The sequence below is a fragment of the Littorina saxatilis genome, linkage group LG14 (genome assembly GCF_037325665.1).
Source record: "Littorina saxatilis isolate snail1 linkage group LG14, US_GU_Lsax_2.0, whole genome shotgun sequence".
Lineage (NCBI taxonomy): Eukaryota > Metazoa > Mollusca > Gastropoda > Littorinimorpha > Littorinidae > Littorina > Littorina saxatilis.
Window position 1 is genome coordinate 19067156 of NC_090258.1, and position 26435 is coordinate 19093590.

The window sequence follows — 26435 nt, forward strand, 5'->3', positions numbered from 1 at the left end:
CACACACACACACACACATAGATTCAGAGGTCACAAATGGAATATCAAATACAAACATCAGGTGTTTAGCACTAGATAATCTTTGCAAGCTGACATCCATTCATCCGGAGTGCCGTTAGTACTTTCATCATTCAGGTCAAAAACCGGATCAGGTCACATGTCTTTATTCACTGGTGGTGTTCTTCGAAAGAAATCCATGATGGTAGATGGCGGCGATGCTGGTGTGATTGTTGTTATCGGCTTTCTTGATGCTGTTGCTGGTGTTGCTTCTGTTGTTGGTGTTGTTGTTGTCGATGTCTTTGATGTTGCTGTCGCTGATATTTTCCCCATATTGTTCTCCTTTTAGTCAGTCAAAAAATGGCTATTGTGTGGCTGCGTGTCTGTCTGTGTGTCTGTTTGTGTTGTGTGTGTCTGTGTGTGTCAGGGTGTGTCAGGGTGTGTTGGTGTGTCTGTGAGAAACGTATTTCATAACTACTGAATTGTCTTGTATGTATGACAATTGATATACATTGGATTGATTTACAATCTTGCGTGCATTTTCTAGTCTTTTCTTTAATGTCTTCTTTTCTCTTTCCAGTTTTGTCTTCCGTTCTTAGCTTAATCCTCCTCCCCGCCCCCCCCCCCCCCCCCCCCCCCCTCTCTCTCTCTCTCTCCCTCTCTCTCTCTCTCTCTCTTGCACGCTCTCTCTCTTTCTCAATCTCTCGCCCTCTGTCTTTCTGTCTCTGTGTCTCCGTCTGTCTAGTCTGTCCGTCTTGCTCCATCATTCTCTCTTTCTTCCTCCTGCTCTCCCTCTCCTAACCCCCCACTCTCCCTTCCTACCCCCTTACCCCCCCCCCCCTTCCCCTCGCACCTTCCACTCTGTTTCACAGCAACACATAATGCTGGCTAAAGCCAGGGTCTCGAAAACATTTGCTCAAGAGAAACACCTTGACACAAATCACTGACCTCTAGGGACTACTGACTAGCGAAAGACAATCTTGAAGTGTTAAAAAAATTCAAGCTTGCAACTACAAGTCTTCTGACAGATTTAAGGAGTGTCCAAAGTATTCCTCGTGGGACTCGCTGGAATCGTGATCCGTGGACAACTCGGTAAGATTCACAAGCTTTGAATGGGCTTGTTCTTTGCACTGAGATTCATAATGTCTCCCCCACGCCTAATTGCAAGTGGTTCAAGCCATGGATTTAGACCTTCAAGTAGGCATATAAACGCACAGACATACACACAACCCCACGCACATGCGCACGCATCGCAAGTGCCAGTATTCTCTATGTACTTTTCTTTGTGATCGCAAATCGTAATGTGCGTTTGTGCGTGCTGTGAATCTGTGTGTGTGTGAATCAGAGTGCATTGATGTGAAGGCGTGTGTGTGTGTGTGTGTGTGCGTGTGTGTGATGATAACTAGTTTTAACGTCCTCTTAGAACCAATTGGCCTATCTTGGGACAGGTAGAGTTGATATGCTTTATGGGGGGACAGGACACTGGACAGACATGCAAACAGAGAACACATATGATCGTGTTATAGATCTGGAAGTCTGTTGTGTGTGTGTGTGTGTGACAGTGTGTGTGTGTGTGTGTGTGTGTGTGTGTGCGTGTGTGTGTGTGTGAGTGTGTGTTCGTGCGTGCATACGCGCACATGTGTGAATATATGTGGTGTGTGTGTGTGTGTGTGTGTGTGTGTGTGTGTGTGTGTAAGTACGTGTGTGTGTTTGTGTGTGTGTGTGTGTGTGTGTGTCTGTGTGAGTGTGTGTGTGAGTGTGTGTGTGGTCTTTGTGTGTGTGTTTAAGTGTGCGTGGGTTCGTTTGTCTGGGAGTATGTATGTGAGTTGGCAAGCGTGTGTACCTTACCTTGTACATTTGTGCACTTGAAAATTAGTATCGAAAAGATATTCTGCACCTATTTTAATTCGAGCAAACAATTGAACAAAGAACTCTACACACACACACACACACACACACACACACACACACACACACACACACACACACAACACAACACACACACAAGCACACAATCACACACACACAAACACACACATACACACACACACACAACACAACACAACACAACACAACACAACACACACACACACACACACACACACACACACACACACACACACACACACACACACACACTTATTCACACACAAAAAGCCAAACCATTCAACTAGTTTCCCAAATTTATATTTCAAAACACGAGTCACAAAATAATCTCTCTGTCCTGTTTTAGTCCCATGGGGACGTTTGGCGACGAAATCATTGGAAGTACACGCAACGGCGTCGTGGCGATTTTAATCCCCCTAAGGAGACTCAGGAGCCCTGGAACAGAGAAGAGAAACAAGGTTACAAGATTTGGTCGTGAAGAAAATGTGCTCCGCTTTTGTACGATAATCCCCGTAGATGCTCGTGTACGATAATCCCTGTTGATTTATCTTGTGATTGTGTATTCTGTCTTTCTCGTACAAGCGACCATGCTCTTCACTTCAGAGCTGTTGCGACTTTTACACGCGATAACCCCCACCCTTCTCTTCCCCCTCCCCCATCCGCCCCCGAAAAAGAAGAAGTTTGTTTCAATGACAAGACCAAAACATACGGTCGGAACGTCGAATATATCTTTTATTGGCCGGTAATCTTTCGAGCTATGCCTCTTGGTTGACGCACAGGCGGAAGGTATCGTTCACTGGACCACTACTTTCATAGAAAGACTACAAGGTTTGTCACTCAGCTTCGAGTCGTGCTCCACTAACTTCAGAAAAAATTATGCAAAAAATAATTGCCAATGTCAAGAATCTTTGTAATTACAAATGCCGTGATAAATGAATGTTCTAACTATCTGTACCTTTTATATTTAGCTGCCGGTCCGCTGCATGTTTTTAAACCGTATTTTGTGCGACCAAACGTGTCTGTCAACGGCATACCACTTAGATCCTGTGCGAATGATGATCGTCGTATGTCCGAGGAGATAGTAGTCCGATGCGATCATTGGTTATATAATAACCGGATATTCGATGATTATTTTCATTGGTCGACTGAAATCGTCTGCATCGCTTCCGTTCACGGTTACTGTTATTCCGTTGTTATGCCAAAAACCTAAACTGAAACTCCCGTGGGTAGCTTCCCTTTGCTGCAATATTTACATATGTTTTAGACCAATGAGCACTGGTATGCATATTCGGTGCGGGATGCATGATTTCTTACCAACTACAGGATAGCGGTTCGCAAACGAACATTCGTCCAAATGATGGTTAAAAACAACCTGCAGCGGACGGCAGCTGAAAATTAAAGGTACATACAGTTAAAACAATCATTCAACTGTATTTATTTGACCTCACACAGACTGCAGGAAGAGGCAAACCGTCCTGAACAAAAAAATTGTCCGCAGGAAGCGACTCCAAGAATACATGTAGACGACTCGAAGTTGAGTGTCATACCTTGTTGTCTTTCTATGAAAGTAGTGGTCCAGTGAACGATACCTTCCGCCTGTGGTTGACGGAGAAGAGTGTATAGGCATTTACGCAGTGAAACTGCAGGGGAAGCTACTGGAAGGGTACATGTCACGTGTTAGACAGTACAAACTCTCAGACCATCGCAAACCATTGCCACGGTAACGTAAGCAAAACTGCCGACCTCGTTTCTTGAGTTGGGTACTTTTTTTTTTCTTTTTTTTTGTCCTTACACCTGTTCCTTGTTCCGGTGTGCTCTTACGTCCCCTCGTCCCTGCACTCACTGCTCCATCCACATCTGAATTTCGTTCCGCTGCCAGACTTGTCGATTTTACAGACGCTCCATGCAGGGAGGGATGTTAGGTACTTTTACTTTTTGATACAGGAAGACTTGTTTGGAGAATGTGAAGACATGAACAAGCTTTGTGTGGGTTGTTATGCAGTTTTGCTGATTGAAAATGTTGCTGTCAGCTCTTTATCTCACGTTTATCCAGCTGTCATCGCTCGAGATAGGCAGGTTTGCAACTTATTATAACTAAAATCAGATTGGCAGTTTGTTCAGAAACCAAAGAAGTTTTGTTGCGATTTTTTCAAAACACCAAACAAAGACATGGGCAATTATCTTTTTAGCGTGACGTAGTGGGTTTTTTTGGTTTTTTTCAGGGGGTTAGATGATTTCATTCCGAATAGAAGCCTTGACAGATCTGTGCCCTCGGGTGCTTGTATTGAATGGAGCGAATTATGGTATTTCTTATCTCCAAATCTAGTCTGAAGAAGTAATGTTTCATGAGTTTAAATAGAAATCGTTGTAACAACGCATGTCATTTACAAAGCGAAAGAAATCGTTTCAAATCGCCTTTGAGTTTCCATATAAGATGACCACATGATTTTGCACATTTCCTGACGAGACCCTTCCAGTGTGTCTCCTCTAGTGCCGGTTTGGTTGTGTTGTTGTTGTTGTTGTTGTTCCTGTTGGACTTCTTTGATTGTTGCTATTTAGAGTTAAATCCTGAAATGCCATTTGAAATGGCTTTTTTATCAAATGTGTCCAATACCCACCTTAATGGAAAACAAATTCCGTCTTCGATGTAAACATTTTAACACTTAATTCAAGGGGGTTCATTTCTGCTTACTCACCAGCTGCTGCAGGGAGAGAAGCCAGGGGCATCGGCGAGGGTGCAGAATTTGACCACCACATTCAAAGCGGCCGCCCGGTCACTTGATGCCATGGCTTCCACGGGGACCTCGATTTCACCGCTCGATGCACTCGTTTTGAGAGATTCTGGAGAAGAAAAACAAATCACTCGTAACATATTAAAAACGTCACGCTGTCCACAGAATATTACTGAACGTGTTTAAGAGAATCTAGAGAGAGAGAAAACCACTCATAACATTTTAAAACGCCGTGCTGTTTCCTCCACAAGTCTGGATGTTCTGAAGGCTTTGAAAACCAACAATGAGTATTGACAGTTGAAAGAAAAAAGGGTGGGTTCATGAGATAATAAGACCTCTGAATTAAGGTGATTAAACTGTGATAATGGTTGTATCTCTCTGTCGGGTTTTCTACATAATTATGCCGTTATTAATAGAATGGGTATATCAGAGAGACGATCAGAGAGCCAGAGAGTGATTGACTGGTCCTCTATGCATGAAGACAAAGGTTTTGAGACACAACCCTAGTCTTAGAGAGAGAGAGAGAGAGAGAGAGAGAGAGAGAGAGAGAGAGAGAGAGAGAGAGAGAGAGAGAGAGAGAGAGAGAGAGTGAGAGAGAGAGAAAGCGAGAGAAAGAGAGGGAGAGAGAGAAGGTATTACACACCGCTACGACCGAAGAGAAGTTAAAAATAAATTCCTGTTGTGCAGCGGGATAAAGTATTCCCTCATACCTCGGAGATATACCTTCAGTCGCTCGCAGCGACGTCACGTGACATTTTAGATGGTGGAACAGAATGCTGTCGCTTATCGGCACTGGGTGCAGTGCCTTTGTAGTGCACTTGCACTACAACGGCACTGGGTCCAGTACCCGGTCCGGCATCGAAGCATTTTCCACTTAAGAAGTGCACAAAATTTGACCTATTTCGTCGCCTATAGAGGACGGAAAGAATGTCATTTCAATGGTGTGATAACATTCTTTCCGTCACGTGACGTCGCTGCGAGCGAGTGAAGGTATATCTCCGAGGTATGAGGGAATACTTTAACCCGCTGCACAACAGGAATTTATTCTTAACTTAGCTTCGGTCGAACCGGTGTGCAATGGGTGGAGGGAGGGAGGGAGGGAGGGAGGGAGGAGGGAGGGAGGGAGGGAGGGAGGGAGGGAGGGAGGGAGGGAGGGAGGGAGGGAGGGAGGGAGGGAGGGAGGGAGAGAGAGAGAGAGAAAAAAAAGAGAGAGAGAAAGAGAGAGAGAGAGAGAAAAAAAGAGAGAGAGAAAGAGAGAGAGATAAAAGAGAGAGAGAGAGAGCGAGCGAGAGAGAAAGAGAGAAAGAGAGAGAGAGAAAGATAGAGAGAGAAAGAGAGAGAGAGAAAGAGAGAGAGAGAGAGCGAGAGAGAGAGCGAGAGAGAGAGATAGAGAGAGAGAGAGAGAGAGCGAGAGAGAGAGAAAAAGTGGAATAGAGCGAGGGAGAAAAAGGGTACGGACCCTAACATTACACTGTGTGGTAAAACAAACGCTCACCCACAAACAAAACAAGTCGCGTAAGGCGACTGAAAATACAATATTTAGTCAAGTAGCCACCGCGCACAGCAAAGGCAGTGAAATTGACAAGAAGAGCGGGGTAGTACTTGTGCTGAGAAGGATAGCACGCTTTTCTGTACCTCTCTTCGTTTTAACTTTCTGAGCGTGTTTTTAATCCAAACATATCATATCTATATGTTTTTGGAATCAGGAACCGACAAGGAATAAGATGAAGGTGTTTTTAAATTGATTTGGACAATTTAATTTTGATAATAATTTTTATATTTTTAATTTTCAGAGCTTGTTTTTAATCCAAATATAACATATTTATATATTTTTGGAATCAGGAAATGATAAAGAATAAGATGTACGTAAATTTGGATCGTTTTATAAAAAAAATTTTTTTTACAATTTTCAGATTTTTAATGACCAAACTCACTCATTAGTTTTTAAACCACCAAGCTGAAATGCAATACCAAACCCTGGCCTTTGTCGGAGATTATTTGACCAAAATTTGAACCAATTTGGTTGAAAAATGAGAGCGTGACAGTGCCGCCTCAACTTTCACGAAAAGCCGGATATGACGTCATCAAAGACATTTATCGAAAAACTGGAAAAAAACGTCTGGGGATATCATACCCAGGAACTCTCATGTCAAATTTCATAAAGATCGGCCCAGTAGTTTAGTCTGAATCGCTCTACACACACACACAGACAGACAGACAGACACACATACACATACACACACACACACACACACACACACACACACACACACACACACACACACACATACACCACGACCCTCGTCTCGATTCCCCCCTCTATGTTAAAACATTTAGTCAAAACTTGACTAAATGTAAAAACACCCGTTGATTGCTCTCCATAATTCACGTTCTTACGCTTCCTACGGGAGTTGCTCTGTCAAACTGTCAATACTATTTGTAATTATTCTACCGGTGCGTACTTCGCACTGCCTCCTCAATCCCAAGATGTGAATATGCAAGTCCGCATGGATGACAGCAATATAGCCAACCGAAGGAAGGTCATGGTGAAACTGTATAAGACCCTGCAAGCACTAGGCTACCAGAAGGGAAAACCTACAAGCCTACTATCACATAAACACCACAACCTGGTAGACCCCTACCCACCACAGGTCTCACTGGAGACGGCTCTGTTGCAAGGGGGTCAAGACCTTCGATGAGGAAAGAGCTGGAACATGTCGGGATAAAAGAGAGCGAGGGAGTCAGTGCATAGCCTCTGAGGATCTATTCCCGAGCAGCAGGCTCCACTCTCACACGAGGACACATTCCTACATCTAAGATGTTTGTATATAATACTCTTTTTGGTGGGACCGACCTGGGAATCCGTTTACGCATTGGATAACTTAAATGTAAAATGGTGCCTTCTGTGAGGCAGACTTTTGTTTAGAGTATATTTGTCCGTACTTTTTTTTCTGATCCCCACCCCACCTCACACACTCACACACACACACACACACACACACACACACACACACACACACACACACACATACACACACACACACACACACACATACACACACACGCGCGCGCGCGATGAAAATAAACAGCATAACATGAAAACACATGACAGTTTTGCCCTGAGGAAGAGAGACAAGGAGACAATAGGTAAAGTGCTACATGGTTCACAATGTGTTTGTTGGGGTTGCCGCACCCTTTATTGAACCGAATCGCAAAAATTACACGATGTGGTAAAACAAACTCCTTACCTTAAGAAAACGAAGGTAAAATATTTCCACGAACGTTCTCCATCATTCTTTAAACATTCTCCACCATTCTTCTTTTTGCAAACTCTAATGGATTTTGTTCTCCATCCTTGTTTCTCGTTTTGTGATATTTTGCTATTGTGCACTTCGCACTGTCTCCTCAGTCATAACATGTGAGTATGCAAGCACTTTCAAGCTTTTAAACATCTTAACATAAAATTGTCAGGCCTGTGAGTTCTGTCAGACAGAGAGACAGACAGGGAGAGGCAGAGACAGCTAGAGAAAGAGACAGAAAACAGATTCAAAGCATCGAATTAAATAACGGCTTTAGAGCACCAGAGTTCAGCATGATGTTCAAATGAACCGATACAATTTTTACAGTCACCCATTAACGTTACAAACGAATACAATAAAAGCAAACTTTTGTAAAGCCTCTTTTACCGAAGAAATACTATTTTTGAACGACGAAATCCCGTGACATTTTCATCCAAACACAGGTCACTTAGTTTACTGTCCGATCGAAAGAGAGAAAATGTTCGTTTCAACCAAACCCTTTGAAATTCTAACTATGACTGACGTTAGTTCTAGGTTAATTACTGCCCGATAGAAACAGAGAAACTTCTCACTACGACAAAACTCTTTAAAATTCGTAATACAGTTCTGAGACATCCTGCTTGCTGCCGCGCGGGCAGAGAAAATGTTCCCTCTTTATCTTCACCGCGTTGGTAGCCAAACCCCTCACGCGGAGGTGTTTTCAAACAGGCCTGACACAGGTTGTCCCGAAGGTGTTTTCAGACAGGCCAGACACAGGTTGTCCCGGAGGTGTTTTCAGACAGGCCTGACACAGGTTGTCCCGGAGGTGTTTTCAGACAGGCCTGACACAGGTTGTCCCGGAGGTGTTTTCAGACAGGCCTGACACAGGTTGTCCCGGAGGTGTTTTCAGACAGGCCAGACACAGGTTGTCCCGGAGGTGTTTTCAGACAGGCCAGACACAGGTTGTCCCGGAGGTGTTTTCAGACAGGCCAGACACAGGTTGTCCCGGAGGTGTATAAAGAAAGTCAGTTTTAGGGTAGTGACCCAATAATTGAAAAGTTGCAATTTGACCCAACCTGACAAAGCCAAAATTAACTACTGACCGAGTAATCTTGCGAAATAGGTTCACACTTTTAAGCCATTTTATCTGTTACTGGGGATACAGCAAACTTGGCAGGGGTGACACGATGATCCCCCTTGTCACTACAGCTCCGCAGGAGTTGTTCCCCTAGCTTGACTGGTATGGGCCTTTGGCTTAGTGGACAACTTTGATTTTTTTAAAGCTGTCGTTAACGAGTTCTTGGCTTTCATTGTAGTACATCTCTTACGACTCTCTTTTATTGCATCCGTCGCTAATGGGGAATGTATTGATTCCACTTTGTCTCTCTATCTGTACGCGTGTCCGCACTCAGATCTTTAGTGTTTATAAGCCGTGTGAGCTGAAACTTGGCACATTTTTTAATCCATGGGAATTTAAAAGAACGACAGCTATTGATGAAATTAGAAACAAAGTCAATCCTATTAAATATTTTGCACGCGGCACTTGTTCGACTGTTACACTTGCAGCGACCCGAACAGCTTTTATTCTCTGCCGTTTGTGGTTCGTCCAATCCAGGGAGATTGTGGGGTGTAAAGGTCTGGGGAAGGCGCACAAAAAGCAGAGACAAAGGTGTAATTAAAGAAATTAATTCAAAAACAAAACAAAAGTAGCGAGGCTGTAGGTTATTAGCATGAATTTAAGTTGAAGGGTGCGTAAAAGCCTGAAAAGATCATTTTCCAAGCCGTGTCATTATCTTAAATTGTTGTCATAAAGCGGATACTGTAGTCTGACGCCCTCGAGGTTAAACCATTCGGGGCGTGTCACCGGGTGTTTTCCCGACTTTAGAGAAGAAACACACGTGTATGCGTGTTTAGGTGTAATAATGCAGCCACATGCACTGACTGGGGTCACTGTGGTGACACGGGGGTGGGACATGGATGCCGTCTCTGAGTCTGCACATTAAGGCGATGGTGAACTAAATCAATACTTACGACAGTCACCATTGTCAATTGCTTCGTGCGTCTTTGTTTCTTGACCAGTACTCTTGATTGTAGCACATGTACCGGTGTGTTCCTAAGACTCTGCACTTCCCTTTGATACAAGGCTTAGTGTGTGTGTGTATGTAACTGGATCAAACACGCGATAGTCGCTAATGAACGAAGTAATTAGTTTCTTCCGATAGATGTACATTTTGTGACTAATTGGAACCTGGCAGTGAGGAGGGTATCACCGCAACAGTTGGTATAGGCCTACGTTCTTATGTACCCGTGTACGTAAGTTTGGTTTGGTTTAACTGCTAGAGGAAGTAGATATATATCAGCCAAATATTCATTATAGCCGCCATTTGCATTTCATATTTTCCAAAATGTCTAATTTTCTTAGCAGATATTCAGAACCAAACATAGAACAATTCTATGCTACGTCCTAATCAGACACAATAGCAGCCTAAAACCAGGGCTCCCCACGGACGTCCCACCTAGTGCGTCCCGGGACCCCCACTTTCAATTTGTAGAGGGTCCATGGACCCCCACTGCAGAATGTTAGAGGGTCCTAAGGGTCCAAAAGCCGAAAAGTCCCAGTGTACTTATAAAACATTGTGGTCACGTATTGTGTACTATGAAGTGTCTTCTTCCTTGGAATAGTTTAATCAATCAATCAATCAATATGAGGCTTATATCGCGCGTATTCCGTGGGTACAGTTCTAAGCGCAGGGATTTATTTTTTTTATTTTAATTTTTATTTTATGCAATTTATATCGCGCACATATTCAAGGCGCAGGGATTTATTTTTGACAATCCAGGACCCGCTCTTTTAAAGTCTAGTGCGTCCCGGGACCCCCTCCATACATTTCTAATACGTGTTTTCGGCTTCTAGTGCGTATAGGACGCAGGGACGCGCTCTATGGGGAGCCCTGCTAAAAACAAAAAACAAAAGAGCCTAAATTATTGTCAAACAACTAATTAAACAAAAGTCAAAGGAAGGACCGGTGTAAAGCGTCCTTGTCGCTTAATTCCAACCGTTGAAGGAGGGTATGCAACTAAACTTAAACGAAGCACACATAGGAAACTAAAAGCTGGCAGAGCCTAACACCGAAGAAAATCGTGTGAAAACCTTTTTTCTTTCTTTTTGGTTGTCTTTTCATTTCCCTTTGTCTCAATTTTAAATTTCTATTGTCAATTTTGTTAGCATTTATTTTATTTATACTTTTATTTATTTATGTTTTGATGTACCTATGCTTTTATTTATTTATGCATTTATTTATTTAGATTTATTTATTTATGATTTATTTATTGCTGTTTATCGCACAAGGTATAACGACGACTGTCTACGTCTAGAACTGCTGCTGCTGCTGCTGCTGCTGCTGCTGCTGCTGCTGAAGATGATGATGATGATGATGATGATGATGATGATGATGATGATGATGATGATGATGATGATGATGATGATGATGATGATGATGATGATGATGATGATGATGATGATGATGACGTGAATGACTTACCTTCGACGTCATCAGAAGAGGGAGCTCTTTTGCCGAATCGTCCTTGTGGTTTCCACATCCGGGTGGTTATGCCTAAAACAGACATTGCGACAAGACTGAGTTGCAATGAATTGAAATTCATGAAATGTGACCCTCCACCACGAAATGAGTCGCATGTCACCTCGCGCGGTTCTGCGCTAGGCTTAATATAAGTCTGGGGAGTGTCTGGTAACAGTGTGAGGGTCACCTTAGTCACAGGCTTATAACTCAAACAGTTTTCGCTCTTTTCTAAAACGGTTTTAACCACTGGATAGAGCATACAAAACTCTTTAGGAAAATATAGAAATATGAAAATTATGCAAAGGTGACATGCGACTCATTTCGTGGTGGAGGGTCACAAATGATGAAATAACTAAAACATTTGAATTCAAAGCAGATAGAGTGTTGACGTTCCAATATCAAGAATAACAAAATGAGAAGAAAATTAAAAAAAATAAATAATTGATAAAAAGTTTAATTATGGAGAATCAAAACTTTTTTTATAGATTGAATGTGAATGTCTATTGTAATAAAAAAAAACCAAGACAGGATAGTATTTGAACATTTAATTATATATAAAACGAACATGCACTTATCTCGTATGTGAATGTGTCGTTTTGTCCAATAAACTGTCATTTTCTTCTCTGTTTGGTATATTTCAATATAAGAAAAACTTGAGTATTTTCGTTTTCTTGCCCAAAATAACTGAAAAGAAAGTTGTTTGCATCAACCTTGCTCCTTTCGAACCAATCAAAACACAGTTCACAACAGTTCACGACATTAAACGTACACATTGTAAGTAACATGAAACCATATTTGTGACCCTCCACCACGGAATGAGTCGCATGTCACCTTTGCATGATTTTCATATTTTTACATTTTCCTAAAGAGTTTGTTATGCTCTATCCAGTGGTGAAAACCGTTTTAGAAAGGAGCGAAAACTTGTCGAGTTATAAGCCTGTGACAAAGTGACCCTCACACTGTTACCTGACACACCCCGGACTTATAGTAAGTCTAGCGCAGAACCGCGCGAGGTGACATGCGACTCATTCCGTGGTGGAGGGTCACATTTGCTTAAACTAAGTAAAATTGGCAAAGAAAAGCAAACTTTAACGACAATACTTCAAATGTTCAGACATCATTTGAAAACAGTACAAACAGGTCTGAAAAGAATGCAAAGAAAACCAACCACATCAACAAACTAAGCCTAAGAGAGAAAGGCATTCACATTAAAACAATGTAAATATTTAAGCGAATCGACTTGAATTACACAACGACAATTACAGCGAAAACATAATGGTGTTTTTTTCTAGAAACTGACAGACGTGAATACTGACCCATTCTCATTGCACCCCCCGCGGGTTAGGGGGAAGAATTTACCCGATGCTCCCCAGCATGTGGTAAGAGGCGACTAACGGATTCTGTTTCTCCTTTTACCCTTGTTAAGTGTTTCTAGTATAGAATATAGTCAATGTTTGTAAAGATTTTAGTCAAGCAGTGTGTAAGAAATGTTAAGTCCTTTGTACTGGAAACTTGCATTCTCCCAGTATTGTACTACGTTGCAAGCCCCTGGAGCAATTTTTATATTTAGTCAAGTTTTGTTTTATTAGTGCTTTTGTGAACAAGAAACAATTAACAAGTGGCTCTATCCCATCCTTTCCCCGTCGCGATATAACCTTGAACGGCTGAAAACGACGTTAAACACCAAATAAAGAAAGAAAGATTCTCATTGTACCTCCTAATAATCGTACAGTGGAACTTAACTTTTAAGACCTCCAAAGATCTGAGAAAATCTGTTCCTAAAAAAGGAGGTGTCCATTGGCAGAGATTACGAGCAGGAATTCTAAAATAGCAAGGTCTTAAAAGGAAGGAAGGCTTACAACGGAAGGGTCTTACAGCGGAGGCTGCACTGTAGTACGTTCGACACGTAAACACTAATTAGGGGTTTGTTTGCTTGTTTGCTTAACGCCCAGCCGACCACGAAGGGCCATATCAGGGCGGTCCTGCTTTGACATATAACGTGCGCCACACACAAGACAGAAGTCGCAACACAGGCTTCATGTCTCACCCAGTCACATTATTCTGACACCGGACCAACCAGTCCTAGCACTAACCACATAATGCCAGACGCCAGGCGGAGCAGCCACTAGATTGCCAATTTCAAAGTCTTAGGTATGACCCGGCCGGGGTTTCGAACCCACGACCTCCCGATCACGGGGCGGACGCCTTACCACTAGGCCAACCGTGAAGTATTTATAACTATTAATTACTGACCAAAATCGCCCCTCTTACACAAATAAAAACAAGTCGCGTAAGGCGAAAATACAACATTTAGTCAAGCTGTCCAACTCACAGAATGACACTGAACGCACTGCAATTTTTCAGCAAGACCGTATACTCGTAGCATCGTCAGTCCACCGCTTGTGGCAAAGGCAGTGAAATTGACAAGAAGAGCGGGGTAGTAGTTGCGCTGAGAAGGATAGCACGCTTTTCTGTACCTCTCTTCGTTTTAATTTTCTGAGCGTGTTTTTAATCCAAACATATAATATCTATATGCTTTTGGAATCAGGAACCGACAAGGAATAAGATGAAAGTGTTTTTAAATTGATTTCGAAAATGTAATTTTTATCATAATTGTTATATTTTTAATTTTCAGAGCTTGTTTTTAATCCAAATATAACATAATTATATGTTTTTGAAATCAGGAAATGATGAAGAATAAGATAAACGTAAATTTGGATCGTTTTATAAAAACTATTTCATTTTTACAATTTTCAGATTTTTAATGACCAAAGTCATTAATTAATTTTTAAGCCACCGAGCTGAAATGCAATACCGAAGTCCGGCTTTTGTCGAAGATTGCTTTTAATCAATTTGATTGAAAAATGAGGGTGTGACAGTGCCGCCTCAACTTTTACAAAAAGCCGGATATGACGTCATCAAAGACATTTATCGAAAAAAGAAAAAAACGTCCGGGGATATCATTCTCAGGAACTCTTATGTAAAATTTCATAAAGATCGGTCCAGTAGTTTAGTCTGAATCGCTCTACACACACACACGCACAGACAGACAGACAGACAGACACACACACAGACAGACACACACACACACACACACACACACACACACACACACACACACACACACCACGACCCTCGTCTTGATTCCCCCTCTATGTTAAAACATTTAGTCAAAACTTGACTAAATGTAAAAAGAAAAAGAGAGAGTGAAAAAAAAATACTGACCAAAGTCTCCCCTCTTTCCGAAGCGTCCCTGTGGTCGCCATTGAGGGGCGGCTGTCGTCTGCTCCAGGAGTGACGTCAGGACCAGCATACATACGACCAACATGGCCACTGCTATCTTCTGCATCTGCACACAGAGAAATGAGCGTATTGATTAGATAGACGAATGTGGGTGTATTTTGTACAAAATAAAAGTTCCTTTTGAGTCTAATTGAGACTGTAGCTTGTTTTCTTTTTGTGTGATTTGTCCACGAATGAATACTCATTTTGACTGTTATTAAAACTACAGTTGTGAATTAATAGTCCACAGTTTGATTTCTTAGTGTCTAAATTTTACAATACTAAATGCTAATTTTGAATGTTATTACTACTACAGTTGTAACTATGACAACAGTTTGATTTATTGTATGCAAGTTTTACAAGAATATATAAGCTGATTTTGATTGTAGTAAAGACTACACCTGATTTGTTTTTGTGTGAATTGTACAAGAATGAATGCTCATGTTGAGTGTAATCAAGACATGCGTGTTTTCTTGGTGTTGGATTTGTGCAAGAACGAATGCTTACTTTGATTGTAGGTAATTCCACAGCTTGATTTCTTTGTGTGTAATTTGTGCTTTGTTGCAAGATATGGAAACCTCAAAAGCTCATTCTTCTTGGTGGACTTTATTCACGTACAAGGAATACAAAAGGACCGAAACCTGAGAAGGATCAGAAGATAGCACCATAGCAGAAACACATTGGTCACGGGGAGCAAGAGGAGAGGCCTTTAAGAATGACAACAACAACCAAGCAAACAATTTCACCCCTACTGTAACTATAAATGTTCGCTTGTTCGCCATGTTGTAAATCGTAAATGTGTATTGGTTATCATTTTTAGAACTTGTTCATAAGCAGTCTGCTTATTATCGTTCTATATGTTGTTTCTGTCAAACGATTGAACATATCAAAATGAACAAGAAATTCCTCCGAGGTAGGAAAAACACCCCCGTTGGTCAAAGGGAAATAACCATTCTCACTGCCACCAACTGAGAAGGTTATTTCCCTTTGACCATTAATATCTCCCTCTATAAGTCCTTGTAGAATCTTAATCCACCAATAACTCCCTAACCGTGTGTTTGACTGGTCCCAATTTTTGTAAGGACCGTCTCAGGAATGTATAGAACCTGTTCACCAAGTTTGGTGACGATCGGTCCGTTCATTCTTGAGATCTATATGCGAAAACAAACAAACAAACACATGGAGCGAATCCTATACACACCCCTATACCGGGGGTGTAATAAAAACACGCTTGAACCAAAATGTTAAACTAGGCGGGTACCGATTTCTCTGTGTTTCGGTTAATTGTCTGGTTTGGGATAAATATATGCTCAATTAAATTGTGGGATATCCACAATGGTGCTGTACAAACATCGTTTTTTTGGGGGGAGATAACCATAATAATTATACAGGAGGTTATTCCTAGTGATAAGTTATCTTTAGTTTTTTGATTGATTTGTTTGGGTGTTGTTTTTGTTTTGTTTAGATCATTATTTGCAGTGCCGGCGTGCAATCTCATTTTGTGTTTGTGTGTGTTTTAGCTCTGTATACCGTGTTAGCTTAAATGCTCTATGGGCACAAACCCGATTAAAACCTTGAAAACTTGTTCCAAGAAACGAATAACCTCCTGTATAATTATTATGGTTATCTCCCCCCAAAAATACAACTCTCAATATTGAGACAACAAAACAAACAACCAAACAATCAAACTAACAAAAAGCAAAAAACAAAAACAGCATAATAACAACAACCAAATACCATCCAAACACGATGATCCCCCCAACTAAAAAATGTCATTACAAATTTAGTCAGCATAACCAACTTATTTTTGGATTTACATTCACTTAAGTGAGCCAAATGGACGGGCGCAGTGGCGTGGTGGTAAGACGTTGGCCTCCTAATCGGGAGGTCGTGAGTTCCAATCCCGGTCGCTGCCGCCTGGTGGGTTAAGAGTGGAGATGTTTCCGATCTCCCAGGTCAACTTATGTGCAGACCTGCTAGTGACTTAACCCCCTTCGTGTGTTCACGCAAGCATAAGACCAAGTGCGCACGGAAAAGATCCTGTAATCCATGTCAGAGTTCGGTGGGTTATAGAATCACGAAAATACCCAGCATGCCTCCCCCGAAATCGGCGTATGCTGCCTGAATGGCGGGGTAAAAACGGTCATACACGTAAAAATCCACTCGTGCTAAAAACATGAGTGAACGTTGGAGTCTAAGCCCATGAACGAAGAAGAAGCAGTCAGCACAACCAACTTATTTTTGGATTTACATTCACTTAAGTGAGCCAAATATGAGACACCAGGGCCGTATTTTGACATGATGCCTTGACAATTCTGTGCATGTGATCGGCGGAAATAATGGCGTTGTCTTCCACACCCTTTTGTAGCAGACACAATTTTATCAAACGTCGATTGGCGTCCTTAAATTTTATGGAGAGTACAGACGCATCACATTTTGACCAACACAGACTGTAATTTAAATAAGTACGGCAAATGTTCTATCTTTAATCCCATGTTCTTGAATATTACGTTTGTCAATTTTCGTCGTACTCGAAGTTTTATTTTGTATCAAGGACAACATAATTTCAAAAAATTGTATTAACTGAATTTTGACGAAGGGTTTCTGTTGGTCAACGACGGTCTAGAAATTTGGATGCGGGAGAGGCAAAACACAACCAATCCCATCCACCACAAACACATGAGACGAGAGAAAGAGAGTAAACATCACGCGCGCACACATACACACACACACACACACACACACACACACACACACACACACACACACACACACACACACACGACCGACAGAAAAATACACAGAACTAAAGGCCTGGTGAAAAACAGAAAGAGGAAGAGACTTGAGGGGGGGGGGGGGGGGGGGTTCTTTCTTTCTGCGAGAATTCTGAACGGGGGATGCTGGCGATTAATAAGCCATTTGCAATAAAACAGTTTCCAAATGAAACACGGAATAGCGGAACAACGAGAAAACGGGAGTTAAAAGGCCAGACAATGTCGCGCTTCCTGTAGCGGGAAATCGGGGGCCAAATTTTCAATTAAAACCTTAATTTCAACGATGGATTATCTCTCCCAGGAATCACGCAATCGACCGCTCAGACGCACCCACTGTAATGGACGCACGCATCTGTCATGGTCAACACTGGATTAGTGAAAGGCCTAATTCTCGTTCTCCGTGATTTAGTATTCTGTAATTTAGTGTCATTTTGCACTCTTTGCAAATGTTTGAGAGAGAGAGGGGGTGGGGGCATTGTAGGGGAGGGGGGAGGGCTTTGGAGGGGGGGGGGGGTAGATTCTGAAGAAGAAAACACGTGTTGATAGAGGGTTGTGCTCGCACTCTTCCACAATTCTTCAGGAAGGGGTTGCGGGTGGTAATAATCACACATAAAACGACAAAGAGCATAAACAAGTCCGACCAACCTACCCCGAAACTCCCGACAACAGAGATAGAGCAAGAGGAGAGAGAAATTAGGTGAGGGGGGGATAGAGAGAGAGAGAGAGAGAGAGAGAGAGAGAGAGAGAGAGAGAGAGAGAGAGAGACAGGCAGACAGAGACAGACAGAGAGATACGGACAGACAGACAGACAGAGACAGAGGGAGAGAGAGAGGTAGACAGAGACTCAGAGAGGGACAGCGAGACATACAGGCAGAGGAACAGACATAAGAAGCGATAGAAAGAAAGAGCAGAGACAGAGGAAGAAATGAAGAGCAGAACACAGAAAAGGGAATATAAAATCCCCAGTCATTTTCGCAAAGAAAAACAGGACGTAAAAACACAAGCTGAAGAAACTAAACTGTATTCCAATTGCAGAAATAACAATGTTCGTCGCACAGCCGCAGAACCAGCTGATTCTTTTTGTGAAGAGTGTGTTGACATCGTTCAGGCCAGAAGGGTATGAAAGCCTTTCGACCTCCCTGGTTGAACAAAATTGGTTATACAGACAGTAAGATTTTCCAGACGTCGATCCTCCGCGCTGGTAATCTGCGAATACCTCAAAACCAAACGTGAAGAAAAGAGCGTTTTATAATTTTATTTGTTTTAAAAGAAGAAAATAATACTGGTCAAGTACGGCGACGTCGGAGAGAGAGAGAGAGAGAGAGAGAGAGAGAGAGAGAGAGAGAGAGAGAGAGAGAGAGAGAGAGAGAGAGAGAGAGAGAGAGAGAGAGAGAGAGAGAGAGAGAGAGAGAGAGAGAGAGAGAGAGAGAGGGGGGAGAGAGAGAGAAGTCGGAAGTCGGAAGTCGGAAATTTTATTTGTTAGGCCTCCGGCCCATAACAAGACTGGTGACACATTATACAAGCGAACAATGTTTAAAATAAGCAGAAAAAGCAACATTATGGCCCTGCATCTTGCAACTGAGCATTTTCCAGAGAATCAGTGCGAAATCGTAGCGCTTTGTAAATATACGTTGCTAACTGTCTTACCACTTGGCCATTTGTTGAGGATAGTAATTGGCACATTCTAAACATGGATGGGTTCCGATAATACTTTGAGGCTATTAATTCAACTCTGATCTCATTATATGCGGGACAAACAAGTAAAAAATGTACTTCCGTCTCCAGTGTATCATCTGAGCACAAAGGGCAAAATCTGTCTACGTTATTCACATTGGGTTTATACTGTAAATAGTGGTTATTTAAGGGTGACATACCAAATCTGAAACGTGCTAACATTCTTCTCAAATGAACATTTCTTATCTGATACAAATAACCACTCATACACAAGGACTGCTTAAATAACGAATACACATTATAAAAAACGTGTGATTCAAGGGAACTATGCCAATCCTGTCTAAAGCAATCGACAAGTCTTTGGCGAAATTCTCTTACAAACGTGGAAATATCACCAACACCTTGTGCTTCCCACACTTCACCAAATCCATACTTGTACAAAACATTACGAACGTTACAAGCCCATGTCGTGTAATTTTGCCTTTGTATAGACAGTAGCATATTATACACTTTCTTGGGGTACCTGTTGCCATCCATCCGAGTTAATCGAAGCCAAAACTTCATACACTTTATGTGCGTTACCACAAACAGAGGATAACGTCCTGTTTCACCGTAAACTATATGCCTTGGTGACTTCGAATGGACACCGATAAACCTTTTAATGGCAGACAAATGTACTCTTTCAACAATTTGTTGATCAGCAGAGAGTCCCCAGACCTCCGAACCGTACGTCAAGATCGGTTGTATTTGACTGTCAAACAGTTTAAAAAATGTATCAGGAGAATATTCCCCAATACTCCAAAGAAGTTTGAGGATAGCTGATACTCCCTTTCTCGCGCGATCAGCAAGGTCGTTTAGAGTGTGGGAAAAAGAGATTCTTGTGGACATATAGACTCCTAAATATTTATACATGTTTACAACTTTCACTTCACTATCACCAAAGAACCATTTTTCTCGTAATGCTAGATGACCACCGTTTCTAAACACAACTATGTTCGATTTAGCCATATTTACGACTACCTCAAGCTTCTTTGAGGTGGTCAATAAAACATTTAGCTGGTTTTGCAAACCGATGACACTATCAGAGATTAAAACCACATCATCCGCAAACAACAAAATCAATAATTCGACTAAATCCGGTGACAATTGAATACCGTGTCTTCCATTTGCCATAATGTCTTTGGTTAATTCGTTAATAAACAATGAGAACAAAATCGGTGAGCAGTTTTCACCCTGTTTTAGGCCGACTGGACACATGAATACATCTGAAAGTTCACCTCCTGCTCGAACACACGTTTTCACTGTCGTATACATACTTTTAAGGGCTAAAACAATCTTTCCACACATGCCATTCTGATCCAGTACTTTCCATAGTTTATCCCTGTGAACAGAGTCAAACGCTTTCCGAAAATCTATAAAGGCTGCATACAGTTTTCTATGTCTCAACAACTGTTTCTGTACGGTTCCAAACAGTGTAAATATGTGATCTACTGTAGAGTGATCTTGGCGAAAACCAGCTTGCTCCTCCCCAACAACTTCGTTCTCTTCTATCCAATCAGAAATACGTTTATTCAAAATAAAACTATATAATTTGCTGCATACATTCAACAACGAAACACCTCTATAATTATCCGGTGAATTAATATCTCCTTTCTTATGAATTGGGTGCAAAATCGAGTGTGACCATTCATCGGGAAACAAACCGTTGTCAAATAAATGATTAAAAAAATTGGTCAAAAAAGGCAAAAGTATATCAATACCATTCTTATAAAACTCGTTAATCAACCCATCTGGGCCAGCTGCCTTTCCATTTTTTAGCGCCCGGGCTGCACGCATTACCTCATCATGTGTGATCAATTGGTTTAAAGAGTCACAATTTCTCAGCTCTCCTTGCTCAAAACTTTGATCACCTTCATTACCCGGGGTATTTGTTTCCGCAGGTGGTACGGTACCAAAAACATCACGAAAATGCTCATACCACTGTTCCATCGATATGTTGCATTGTCCACCAAGAGATGGTCGCACTGAACGGACTGTTTCCCAAAACTTTTTAGGGTCCTTTAAATTTGCATGCAAAGACTCAACCACAGAATCTTTATATAATTCCTTTTTTTGCCTCAACAACTCTTTATATTCTCTGCGCTTCTGAGAATACTGCAATCTGTCTTCATCTTCGTCCGAATGGCTAGCCCTGCGAAGGAGTTGCCAAACAACTTGACGGCTCTGCCTACATTCAAGATCAAACCAAATTCTTCTTTTTTCTGAGCCGACAAATATAACCTTTCTCATGCATTCTCCAGCATAAAACAAACTTTCATTAAACTTTGCAAGCGACTGGTTGACATCAATATCAATGAGCACCGTTGCTTCTTCAATAATACCTTTAACATGGTCGCTCTGCATGTGACAGTGAAACTCTGCACATTTCTCTTCGTTCCATTGGTATTTCGAACAAGAATATTGTTTACCATGGGTTTTGGGGTAACACACGCCATTCTTAGTGGCAATAAACAATTCCACCAATAAATGTTTGGTCTCAACCATGGGCACAACTTTTAAATGTTCGCAAAGTGAACGTAATTTTTGAGAAACAATAAAATAATCAATAACGCTGCTGCCACTTTGTGATATGTATGTGAAATTTCCAGGGAAGCCTGCTTTCTGTAATCCATTCAGAATCACTAGACCAAATTCTTCGCAAATGTTAAGAAGGTATCGGCCAAACGAATTCACAACTTTGTCCATGGAAACTCTCGGCATCTTAAGGTCATCAATGTCACTGACGCGGGCAGTAATGTCGGAAAGATCAGCAATCGGGTCTGTGTTTTTAACGTTCAGAGATGCAGTTCTTGAGTTCAAATCACCACAAATTATCATTGGCAGATCTCCACATTCCCTCACAGCTTCTAAAAGACTATCTTCAAGAAGTGAAACACCATTATATATATCTGTCTCTTCGTAATATGGGGCTGATTCTGGTGGGAGATAAGCACCGATTAGCAAACAGTCAGTGTCGATCCCCAAGACATGGTGAGACAACTTCAACACAATAATATTATCCGTTTCTATCTCAATCTGCTTAATGTACTTACACAACTCCTTTCTCACTAGAAACATAATTCCCCCCGATCGCCGCGCATGAATACTGTCTGACACTTTTACAGCGGGGGATGGGAAAATTACATGGGATTGACACTGTAATAACGAGTTCGGTACCAGTTCACTAAATGTTTCCGTGAAAAGGAGAATGTCGTACTTTAACAAGGTTGTGATATCTGTATCTCTCAAAAAGTTCCAGATGCCTTCGACATTAAGCGTAGCCAACGATAACGTTGTTTTAGAGTGTGTGGTGGTAGCATTAGCGCAAGGCACATCAGGGATGTGAGTGCGCTGTGTGGGTTCCTGGCATACCTGAGATGCTGATGGATGTGCGGAAGGGCCTCGGCCTAACCCCTACCTGCGTTTGCCGTTCCAGTTGTCCAGTAGAGTCTGCTGGCGGGAGGAGGGAGGGGCAGAGGTCTGGGACCGGTTCCTGGTCTGCATAGGGGTCGTCTGCTCTCTGGTCTGCTGGGCGCTGTGGTTCCTGCCCCTGCCCCTCCCTCTACTCCCACTGCTTCCACCGGAAGCAATAGCAGAAGCAGAAGCTTCGTAGTGAGGAGAAGAGATGGGGGTACCTCGGCCCATTCCTCGGAGAGGCGGCAGACTCCCGGGGCTGCCCGTGTTGCTCAGAGGTGGCACGCTGGTCGTTGAAGCAGCAGTTTCCCCCTCTTGGTGATGCCCGGCGTCAGACAGCCCAGCTTCCGACACAGCGTCCTCCATCTTGTCGTCGCCTATGGTGCTGATGTCGTCATCGTCGTCGTCTTCGTCTGTATGCACAGTGGGCGGGGCGTCGTCCGAGCGGCGCGACGTTGCTGCCATGGTCGCATACGATGCCCGGTTTTGTCTTGCGTCGCTCCTTGTTTCCTTGGGATAATCCATGGGGTGCTCGTGGTTGTGTAGGGGTGGGAACTGGGAGTTTCGGGGACGGTTTCGGGCGAACTGAGAATGGGACTGGGAAGTGTAAGTGTTTTCGTTTGAATCACGATAATAGTGTCTCCTTTCTTCCACAACCAACTTCCCTCTGGCAAAGTAAGCATGCTTTCCTTGCTCTCTCCAGTAAGAAATGGTGTCCCTCTGGTGCTGGGTCAGGTCTGATGCCACACGCAAACCATCGTCGTTCTTCATCCTGTTCTTTCCCTCTTTGTCCTTCATGACGATCATCGCATCCTTCCATGACTGGAACTTGATGATAACTGGCCTGGGACGCCCCGTGATGCTTGGAGAGGGACCTAGGCGATGGGCTTTTTCAATGTCCGATTCATCCCAATTCTTGTGAGGAAAATATCTCTGCAATATGTCAATCACTCTTGTTGCACATCTGTCATAGTTTTCTCCACCTTCTTCCCTGAGTCCAAGCAACTTTACATTAGAGCGCCTTGAGAATCTGTCTTGCCTCTCAATTTCTTCCTCTACTTTCTGCATGCGACTGTTCATAAAACCATGCTCATTTTCCAGCGCCTGTACTCGTTGTTCGTTTCGGCGAGCCACTGTTTCAATTGCTGAGATTTGCCCTTTAATCCCAACAAGCTGCTGTTGTAGCTGACTGTTACCTTGACTAATGCTGAGCTCAACACTGTCGAATTTGTTTGCAAGTTGTTGGTTTAGTTGCACTGTGGTCGTTTTCATCATTTCTGTCAGAGCTGTAAACTGTCTCTCAATAGTAGTTGTTTGATCTTCCATTTTAGCTTCCATGTTTTGGACAGCCAGTTCCACGGCACTGGGAGGGCCTGGGTTTGACTCAATATCACCACAAAGTAACAAGAGAAATCTCCCATTAGGGGAAGGGTGAGAGGAAAGCAGAATGTTGTTTGACATGTCACTGACCGACCGGGTAGCGAAAGACGACATCGCGAAGTCAAGGCGGTAGTCTTTTCTTTGCACAGCACAAAACAAAGCAGAGTCAAATGACAGTGAGTTGGGGGTATCATAAATGCAGTACCTTGTTGTGAAAATGTCCTCACAAAACATCATATGCACACAGTATGGAGCACAGAAGAGCAACACCGCTGACAGCGTAATCCAGGTGAAAAACACAGCGATCTCTCTGCCACTGTACACATAGTCCACTGTCGCGTCACTTGCACGGGCTTTTCGTAGGGCTTTTGTCACCTTTTTTTGCAACAAACACACCAATACTGCACTGAATCTTCCTATTGCACATCGGTAAGCTTCTATGCCAATTGCCATGGTTGCAAAAGCTTAGGAAACTGTCTAATTAATCAAATGAAAGCAAATTATTCGAGACAAGAAATTTTCGTGTCAAGCCGCGCTGAGCTCGTGTTCACCAGTCGGAGAGAGAGAGAGAGAGGGAGAGAGAGAGAGACTCAGACTCAGAACTTTATTACAAAAGGATAAAGGTTTTAGGCAAAGCCTATTCTTCCAACCTTTCCTTTATACAACACATACAGACAGACGCACACAAATGATATTAATTCAATCATATAAAATACAGAAATACATTATATGGAATGCAACACAATGTGCATTTAAGGAATTTCATAAGGAGAACTGAAAAATTACAAAATTACATTGACATAGTTATACCTTTCATTTGGGAATAAAGTTGCTCCGATCAGCTACACATCCGTTAACACTAGTACAAAATGTTTAACAAAATAACAATCGAACAAGACATTTCATTCACGAATGATGTGTGAACGTGACTGTCTCTTAAACATTTTCACTGAAGTTGCATTTCTTATCTGTTGGGGGAAGGAGTTCCAGAGAAACGCTCCCGAGAAGGCTAAGCTCGATTTGTAGAGGTCTATGCGAGGTATAGGAGGGATGATTTTTTGGCTTTTAGCGTATCATCAACTCACGTCCCTGAAAGGAAAATTTCCTGTGAGGACGTTAAGGACCCCTAGATTCAGAGATAGAGATGATTCTTTGGGACCCATATCTTTTTGTGGCATGTTTGAAATGTGATTGCAAATATTTAGGACAGTCGTCATTTAGAATTTTATACATGAACACAGCCTTGTTTAACGTCAACTGATCTTTCAAGGGGAGGAAATTCAGGAGCTTTAGTTTATCATCCGTGGACCTATTCAAATCATGCAGAATAAGTTTTGCAGCTCGGCGATGCAGGGAATTGAGTCTTTTTAAATGAACATCACTGCAGTTATCCCAAAGTGTCGATGCGAAGTTTATATGAGGCATTATGTGGGCGTAATAGAACATTTTGAGTGCTGCAGAATCTGCGTAATGCCTTAATTTTGATAACAGGTACAAATTTGTTGATACTAGTTTGCAAATATTACTCAAATGAGTTTGCCATTTCAACTCTTGATCAATGGTAACACCCAATAATCTATGTTCCCTAACTTGCTGCACTTGAGTTGAACCAACTGACAGTTGTAATTGTAAAGGACTTAATTGGTGTTTTTGTCTCGTGGTTATCACCATACTCTTTGTATTGCATTAGAAACCCACTCAGTGATTTCGTCCACACTTGTTTGAAGAGAAGAAATGACGGATTCCAAAGATTTTTGACTGGTGTGAACATAAGAGTCATCCGCGAAGAACTCACATCTAACTTTTTCATCGGACACATGAAGGGGTAAATCATTTATGTAAATACAGAACAAGATAGGTCCTAATACAGACCCTTGAGGGACACCACTCCGGACAAACTCGTTTGACGAAGTTTTACAGTTAATGGATACATACTGTTTCCGTTTTGAAAGATACGATTCAAAAAAGGCACAGGCGGAGTCTTTTTTAAATAGCACTTTAATTTCTTTAGTAGAAGTGAGTGATCTACTAGGTCAAAGGCTTTCTTAAACAAAAACCACGCTCCCGTTATTTCTGCTTTGTTTATTGCTGACAGCCAAGTCTCACATAAAGAGCTTAAGGCGGTGTGGCAGGAATGCTTAGAGCGGAATCCAGACTGAAAAGGATGAAACAGATTCATTTGTTCCATATATGCCAGTAGGTGTTTTTGTATGTGCTTTTCTAAGGGTTTAGATAGAACAGGTAAGAGGGAAATAGGTCTAAAGTTGTTTGGGTCTGTAAGATCCTTATTTTTTGGAAGTGGTAATACATTTGCACACTTTAAAATAGAAGGGAACACGTTTTGTTGTATGCTTAGGTTATAAACATAAGTTAGGGAATCGAGAATGTAAGGTAAAG

General features: G+C 42.1%; 1 protein-coding gene and 1 long non-coding RNA gene across 2 annotated transcripts in view; both read right to left on the reverse strand.

Moving 5' to 3' along the window:
- The window catches only part of LOC138947302 (uncharacterized), a 104118-nt gene that overhangs the window by 39823 nt on the left and 37860 nt on the right, over window positions 1-26435 (reverse strand). The gene's annotated exons all lie outside the window — the stretch shown is intronic.
- Window positions 2169-26435, reverse strand: part of LOC138947301 (abdominal ganglion neuropeptides L5-67-like) — a 75856-nt gene continuing 51589 nt past the window's right edge. Inside the window, exons 2-5 of the mRNA XM_070318751.1 lie at window positions 14701-14824; window positions 11437-11508; window positions 4581-4725; window positions 2169-2319 (exon numbers count right to left, since the gene is read on the reverse strand). Coding sequence (XP_070174852.1) covers window positions 2301-2319; window positions 4581-4725; window positions 11437-11508; window positions 14701-14824 — 360 coding nt within the window. The 3' untranslated portion in view covers window positions 2169-2300. The remainder of the gene's footprint in view (window positions 2320-4580; window positions 4726-11436; window positions 11509-14700; window positions 14825-26435) is intronic.